The 8,050-nt window shown below is 41.4% G+C and overlaps 1 protein-coding gene across 1 annotated transcript in view; it reads left to right on the forward strand.

Annotated features, from left to right (window-relative positions):
• Positions 1-8,050, forward strand: part of FAM81A (family with sequence similarity 81, member A) — a 98,040-nt gene that overhangs the window by 61,698 nt on the left and 28,292 nt on the right. Inside the window, exon 5 of the mRNA XM_011983195.1 lies at positions 371-489. Within this exon, the coding sequence (XP_011838585.1) occupies positions 371-489 (119 nt within the window). The remainder of the gene's footprint in view (positions 1-370; positions 490-8,050) is intronic.

Here is an 8,050-nt window from a genome sequence, read left to right on the forward strand (position 1 = left end):
GCTAATTTTTGTATTTTTAGTAGAGATGGGTTTTCACCGTGTTGGCCAGGATGGTCTCCATCTCCTGACTTTGTGATCTGCCTGCCTCAGCCTTCCAAAGTGCTGGGATTACAGGCGTCAGCCACTGCGCCCGGCCGGAACTTGGTTTTTAATGGTAAATAAAGGGACTTGCTCTGGGAGGAGCCTCTAAGGTCTCCGCCTATCTAGGCCCCCTAGTTCTCTGTTTAAGTGTGCATCAGGTGACCGTTGAAAAGGAGTCTCTTATGAAAGACTGAGTTAAACATTCTAATTTTTGCCAAAAGTAGAAAATGCTTTTGTGGAAGCATGTGAATTCTTAGATGACTCCCTTAGTGTTTTTTCTGTTGCCCAGGTACTCCAGGAGCAGATTCGTGCCCGGGACAACATTAGCTATGGAACTAATTCTGCCTTAAAGACCCTGGAGATGCGCCAGCTCTCCGGTTTGGGAGATCTTCGAGGAAGAGTGGCAAGGTAGGTGTTCAAATGTTGGGGTCTCTGTTCATCAAAAACCGTTTTCTATAAACTCCATTATAGTGGGGGAATGTATTAAGGAAGCCCCAAAGCAAATGCCTTGCATTCCTTTAGTACATTCCCTCCCTGCTTTGGCCATAAAATCCAGTGGTAGGAGTTAAACCTGGTTGTGAGGGCGCCATGGGTTTCTTTTGTTACGAAATTGGTGTTGTCTTCATGGGAAGAAATGATGGGAGAACTCACTCAACTGACCTTGTAACTTGATAGGGTAGTACTATGTTTATTGACTCCGATAATATAAAGTTGACATAGTTCGTATGTCGTTTTGAAAATTTAATTTTTCCTGTTATTCATTTTTATTTTATTTTCTGAAAGTATTGGTCTGGGAAAGATTGGAAACTTAGAAAAAAGATCTTTCTCCTCAGTATGAAAAGTGCTATTTTCCCAAAGTGTGCTGCGTGGACCAGCAACCTCAACATCACCGGGGAGCTTGTTAGAAATGTACTGTCGCCAGCCCACCCTGCAACTACTGAGTTAGAATCTGCATTTTAACAAGAGCCCTGAATTCATATGCATGGGAAAGTCTGGGAAGCACTGCACTGGGACCGTGTCTAGGGCTATTTTTATCTGACTGGGACAAATTTTTCCGAAGTATTTATGGGCCTCTTCTGCCCTCTGCTGGGGCTAAGAGCCAAGTACATTAATACGTATCAGCACCGGAGCTGAGGAGCAAATGGCACTTCCCGTCAGCCTGAGGTGGCAATGAGGGTGGTCTGCAAGGAGACGGGCGGAAGAAAGAACAAGGACCTCTAGCATGCAAGGCCTCTGGAGCAGGGAGGAGTAGTGTTAGGGTGTGTTTGTGCAGACAACATGTCGAGGGCCTTGAATGCTGGGCATGTGTGTTTGGGTCCGCTGGGTAAAGATCAGTCTAACAGCAGAGGGCTGCATGGATTAGATGGGGGACAGGTTCATCACTCTCCTTCTGTGATTTTCTGTCCTCATCAGGATGAACTTCAGTATCCTTAGTGTGATCCTTGGTGATGACACCCTGTTGACTCCCTCTCCTCTCTCTCCCCTTGCACTGTACCTTTCAGCAGTGATCAACTCTTTGTTAGTCCCTGAATAAGCCATGCTCGTCTATTGCTACACTTTTGTATGTGCTGTTCTCGTACCTAGCATTCCTTTTCCTCCTCTTTTTCTTTTCTTTTTATTTTTGAGACAAGCCTCACTCTGTCGCCCAGGCTGGAGTGCAGTGGCACAATCTCGACTCACTGCAACCTCCACCTCCTGGATTCAAGCAATTCTCCTGTCTCAGCCTCCCGAGTAGCTGGGACTACAGGCACCCGCCACCACACCCAGCTAAGTTTTGTATTTTTAGTAGAGATGAGGTTTTAACCATGTGGGCCAGGTTGGCTTCTAACTCCTGACCTCAGGTGATCCGCCCACCTTGGCCTCCCAGAGCGCTGGGATTACAGGTGTGAGCCACCGTGCCCAGCCTCCTCCTCCTTTTCTAACTTCTTTTCAGTCTTTAAAGTTCAGCTGAAGTGTCACCCCCTCTGGGAGTCTTCCCTGACACCCCCACTCCATAGAGCTCTCCTAGCACTCACTGCTCTATTGAGTCTCTCTGTTGTCTTCCTCACTCTGCTGTCTTTACTGTGTTGGAGGGGGGTTCCAGATGTGTTATCTCTCTATAGCTGAGTGCCTGGAACAGTCTCTGGAAAACAGTAGATACTCAACATTCATCATCCATTTTGATGAAGAAATGACCTTGGAAACTCCCTGTAAGAGGACTGGAAAACCTTAACTCTTTATTTGTGGAGTTTGGCTTAAAAGAAATACCAGCTCTGTGATACCTCTCAGAACAGCAGGGAGTTAGAACTGGAGAGCTACAGGACAGAGTAGGGACTCTAGGAGGGCTTTGAGGATCTTCATAGCCGCTTGAGTTGCAGATGAAGATCAAGTGATGGAATACATGTGAGAGGCTTGGTGCCCTGCATGCAATGAACAGGGCCTGCAACCACTGGTAGCTGTATCATCTCAGGGGCAAGAGCAGTGACATTGTCCTTATGATGCTGGTTCTAATACAAAGTAGAATAATTATTTTAAAATACTTTCAGGAATCTTATACTCTTCAGTTTCTTATCAACTTCTCTATCCAACTTGTTCCTTTCCTGTAACAAAAACTTTCACTCTAAAGGCATAAAAAATGTTTGTTATGAGTACTGGATATTTTTGATTTGTTTTTTAGCTATATTAGTCTTTTGCCTGGAATGCTGATGAGACTTGATTGTTGAAATGAATTCATGTGAAATAAAAATTCTTTGGAAAAGCTTCTTGTCTTTCTTGTATTGATTATGAATTGTATTGGAGGGCTATGAACATTTTAAGTGGTATTCTTAAGTTACTAGATTGCTATATTATTTCATATTTAATTTTATAGTTTTTATGGGTCCATTGGTGATGTAATTAGTAGCAAAAGGGCCTTGATTTTTTTCGCTGTAAATCCAGCTCAGAAGGGCAAAGGCAAGTTCTCTATGGACGTGAAATACACGTTTAGCTCACGTGGCATACCATGTTCTAAACAGGACTTGATCAGACCTGAAGGCCTGATAGATGGCCCCCTTTCTCTCTCTCTCCTCTCTCTCTCTCTCTCTCTCTGTCTCTGAACAGCTTTAGTGAGAGCTAATTCAGGTACTATATAAGTCAACTACTTAAAGCATACAATTCAATGGTTTTTAGTATATTCACATAGTCGTGTAGTCATCATCACAATTGATTTCAGAACATTTTTATCATCCAAAAGGAAACCCCATACCCGTTAGCCGTCACTCCCCATTTTTCCCCAGCCTCCCCAGTTCCCCAGTCCATGGCAGGCCTACATTCTCTCTCTAATGGATTTCCCTCTTCTGAGCATTTCGAGTGAATATGTTCCCTTGAGACTGGCTTCTGACACTTAGCATCATGTTTTCTGGGTTCATCCGTGTTGTAGCATGTATCAGTACTACATTCCTCCTTATGGCTGCCTAGTACCTCATTGTGTACTGCATTTAAAAAACCCATTCATCAGTTGAAAGTTTGGGTTGTTTCCACTTTTGACTATTTTAAATAATGCTGCTGTGAACATTTGTCTGTTTGTTTTTGTGTGCTCATAGGTTTTCATTTCCCTTGGATATGTACCTAGAATGAAAATGCTGAGTGACATGATAACTCTATATTTAACTTTTGAGGAACAGCGCAGCTAGACTGTTTGCGGAAATGGCCGCCATTTTACATTGCCCCCAGCAGTGTCTTAGAGCTCCGATTTCTTCACATCCTCACTAACAGTTGTTTCCTATCTTTTTGATTATAGCCATCCCAGTGGGTTTGAAGGGGTATCTCATTGTGGTTTTGATTGCATCCCCCTGAAGACTAATGGTGTTGAACATCGTTTAATGTGCTTACTGGTCATTGCCGTATCTTCTTTAGGGAAGTATTCAGATTCCTTGCCCATTTTTAAATTGGGTAATTGTCTTTTTATTATTGAGCTGTAAGAGTTTAAAAATTATATATTCTAGATATAATTCCCTTATCAGATATCTGATTTGAAAAATTACTGTCCCATTCTAAGGGATGTCTTTTCATTCTCTTGTGTCTTTTGAAACTTAAAAATTTTTAATCTTTTCTTCAGTTGCTAGTGTTTGGGGTGTTATAGTTAAGAAACTGTTGCATAATCCAGGTCACAAATATTTATGCGTATATTTTCTTTTTTAAGTTTTAAAGTTTCAGCTCTTACATTTAGGCCTTTGATCGATTTTTAGTTAATTTTTTTGTGTATGGTATAAGGTAGGGTTCCACATTTATTATTTTCCTTGTAGATATCTATTTATACCAGCAAAATATGTTGAAAAGTCTATTCTTTCCCCATCAAATTGTCTTAGCACCCTAGTTGAAAATCACTTGGCGGCTGTGAGCAGTGGCCACGTCTGTAATCCCAGCGCATTGGCAGGCCGAGGTGGACAGATCAGGAGGTCAGGAGTTCAAGACCAGCCTGACCAATATGGTGAAACCCCCGTCTCTACTAAAAATACAAAAATTAGCCAGGTATGGCGGCCAGCACCTGTAGTCTCAGCTACTCAGGAGGCTGAAGCAGGAGAATCGCTTGAACCTGGGAGGCAGGGGTTGCAGTGAGTCAAGATCTCGCCACCGCATGCCAGCCTGGGCAACAGAGCAAGACTCTATTTCAGAAAGGAAGGAAGGAAGGAAGGAGAGAGAGAGAGGAGAGAGAGAAAGAGAGAAAGAGAGAAAGAAGGAAAGAAGGAAAGAAGGAAAGAAAGAAAGAAAGAAAGAAAGAAAGAAAGAAAGAAAGAAAGAAAGAAAGAAAGAAAAGAAAGAAAAGAAAGAAAGAAAGAGAAAGAAAGAAAGAAAATAAATCACTTGGCAATAGGTGTATAAATTTATTTGTGGACTCTCAATTCTATTGCATTGATTCCCAATTCTTTTCTTATGCTGGTGCCACACTGTCTTGGTTACTATAGCTTTGTGGTAAATTTCGAAACTGAGAAGTGTGAGTCCTCCAACTTCATCCTGTTTTTTCAAGATTGTGTTAGCTGTTTTAGGTCCATTGTATTTTCTTATGAAATTTCGGATCAGTCCAGGTGCAGTAGCTTATGTTTATAATCCCAGCACTTTGGGAGGCCAAGGCAGGTGAATCACCTGAGGTCAGGAATTTGAGACCAGCCTGGCCAACATGGTGAAATCCCATCTCTACTAAAAAGACAAAAATTAGCTGGGTGTAGTAGCGCACACTTGTAATCTCCGCTCCTGGAGAGGCTGAGGCAGGAGAATCGCTTGAACCTAGAGGTTGCAGTGAGCCAAGATCATGCCACTGCACTCCAGCCTGGGTGACAGAGCAAAACTTTGTCTCAAATTTAAAAAAAGAAGAAGAAGAAGAAGAAATTTAGGATCAGGCTGGACATGGTGGCTCACGCCTGTAATCCCAGCACTTTGGGATGCCGAGGTGGGCAGATCACGAGACAAGGAGTTTGAGACCAGCCTGGCCAATATGGTGAAACCTCTCTCTACTAAAAATACAAAAATTAAGCCAGGCGTGGTAGCGGCCACCTGTAATCACAGCTACTAGGGAGGCTGAGGCAGGATAATCTCTTGAACCTGAGAGACGGAAGTTGCGGTGAGCCGAGGTCCCACCACTGCACTCCAGCCTGGGCAACAGAGAGAGACTCTGTCTCAAAAAAAAAAAAAAAAAATTAGGATCAGTTTGTCAATTTCTGCAAAGAAACCAGTTGGAATATTGATAGGGACTGTGTTGAATCTGTAGATCTGTTTGGGGAATATTGCCATTTAAAAATATTGAGTCTTTCAGTGAGTTCAGTGTCTCATGGCTGTAATCCCAGGGATTTGGGAGGCCAAGGTAGGAGGATTGCTTGAGGCCAGGAGTTTGAGACCAGCTTTGGCAACATAGCAAAACTCTATATCTATGAAAAAATGAATATGTTAGTTGGGCATGGTGGCACATGCCTGTAGTTGCAGGGAGCTATGATCACATCACTGCACTTCAACCAGGGTGACAGAGAGAGCAAGACCTTGTCTCGAAAAAAAACCAAAAAACAAAAAACAAGCCTTTCTTTAAAAAAATTTTTTTTTAGAAACATCATCTTCCTCTGTCACCCACACTGGAGTGCAGTGGCGTGATCACAACTCCCTGCAGCTTGAACTCCTGGGCTCAAGCAATCCTCCCACCTCAGCTTCCTGAGTAGCTGGGACTACAGGCATGTGCCACCACATCTCACTAATTTTTTTCATTTTTTGTAGAGACAGGGTCTCTCCCAGGCTGGTCTTGAACTCCTGGTTTCAAGTGATCTTCTCACCTTGGCCTCCCAAAGTGTTGGGATTACAGGTGTTAGTCACCATGCCTGGCCCCAAAATTAAGTATTTGGATCCACGAATGTGGGTGTCTTTCCATTTATTTTGGTCATCTTTAATATGTTTCAACAATATTTTGGAGTTTTAAAAGTATAAGTTTCATACTTCTTTAAATTTATTCCTAAGTATTTTATTCTTTTTTGATGCTACCGTAAATAGCAAAGCTTTTTGTTTTTTTATTGCCACTGTAGACAAGTACAGTAGATTTTGTGTGTTGGCCTTGTATCCTGCAACCTTGCTGAACTCATTAATTACTTCTAATAATTTCTAGTGGATTTTTAAAAAAGATTTTCTACATGCAAGATCATGCCATCTGCAAATAGAGTTTTACTTTCTACTTTCCAATCTGGATTTCGTTTCATTTTCTTGCCTAATTGCCCTGACTAGAACATCCAGTATGATGTTGAATAAATGTGGTGAGAGCAGATACCCTTGTCTTATTTTTGATTTTAGGTGAAAGTATCCATATTCTCATTATTCAGTAGAATGTTAGGTGTGGATTTTTTTTTTTTTTTCCCCTTTGGAGACAGAGTCTTTCTCTGTCACCTGGAGTGAAGTGGTGCGATCTTGGCTCACTGCAACCTCTGCCTCCCAGGTTCAAGTGATTCTCCTGCCTCAGTCTTCCGAGTAGCTGGGATTACAGGTGCCTGCCACCACGCCCAGCTAATTTTTGTATATCTATCAGAGATGGGGTTTCGCCATATTGGCCATGCTGGTCTTGAACTCCTGACCTCAAGTGATCCACCTGCCTCTGCCTCCCGAAGTGTTAGGATTACAGGTGTGAGCCACCGCGCCCAGCCCAAGTGTGGATTTTCTTGTGTATGCTCTTTACTAGGTTGAGAAAGATTTTCTTTTCCTAGTTTCCTAGTTTGTTGACTGTTTTTATCATGAAGGGTATTGGATTTTGTCAAATGCTTTTTCTCCACCTATTGAGATGATCGTGTGGGGTTTGTCCTTTTTTCAGCTGATAAGGTTTATTACACATTAATTGCTTTTCTGATGTTAATGCAAACTTGCATTCTTGAAATAAATCTCACTTGATCATGATATATAATCCTTTTTGTATATTGCAGGATCAGTTTGCTAGCATCTGTTGAAATGACACCATCTGCTGTCATTTTGTTACCCCCAATACAGCTTTGCTCTATCCACCTCCTTTGTGCTATTATCAAGTATGTTAAATTTGTAACGTAATGTACATTGTTCTATGTATGTAACAATAAAATTGTATGCATATTATTTTAAACAATTGCTTTTTAAATCAATTATGACAGGAGAGAAAATATTCATTTATATTGCTCTTTATAATTACATAATTACCTTTACCCATGCTCTGTGTTTTTTCATGAGAATTCAAATTACTATCTGGGGCACTTGTTTTTAGCCTGACAAACTTTGGTATTTCTTCTAGGGTGGGTCTTCTAACAATGAATTCTCTCATTTTTTGTTTTTCTGGGATGTCTTTATTTTGCCTTATTTTTTTGAAAAGTAATTTTGCTGGATGTAAGATTCCTGGTTGACAGTTTATTTTCTTTTAGCACCTTGAATATGTCATCCACTGCCTTGTGGTCTCAATTATTTCTGATGAAAAATTAGCTATTAATATTATTCTAGTTCCCTTGTATGTGAGGAATTGTTTTTT

Source organism: Mandrillus leucophaeus, unplaced genomic scaffold (genome assembly GCF_000951045.1).
Source record: "Mandrillus leucophaeus isolate KB7577 unplaced genomic scaffold, Mleu.le_1.0 Scaffold247, whole genome shotgun sequence".
Taxonomy (NCBI): domain Eukaryota; kingdom Metazoa; phylum Chordata; class Mammalia; order Primates; family Cercopithecidae; genus Mandrillus; species Mandrillus leucophaeus.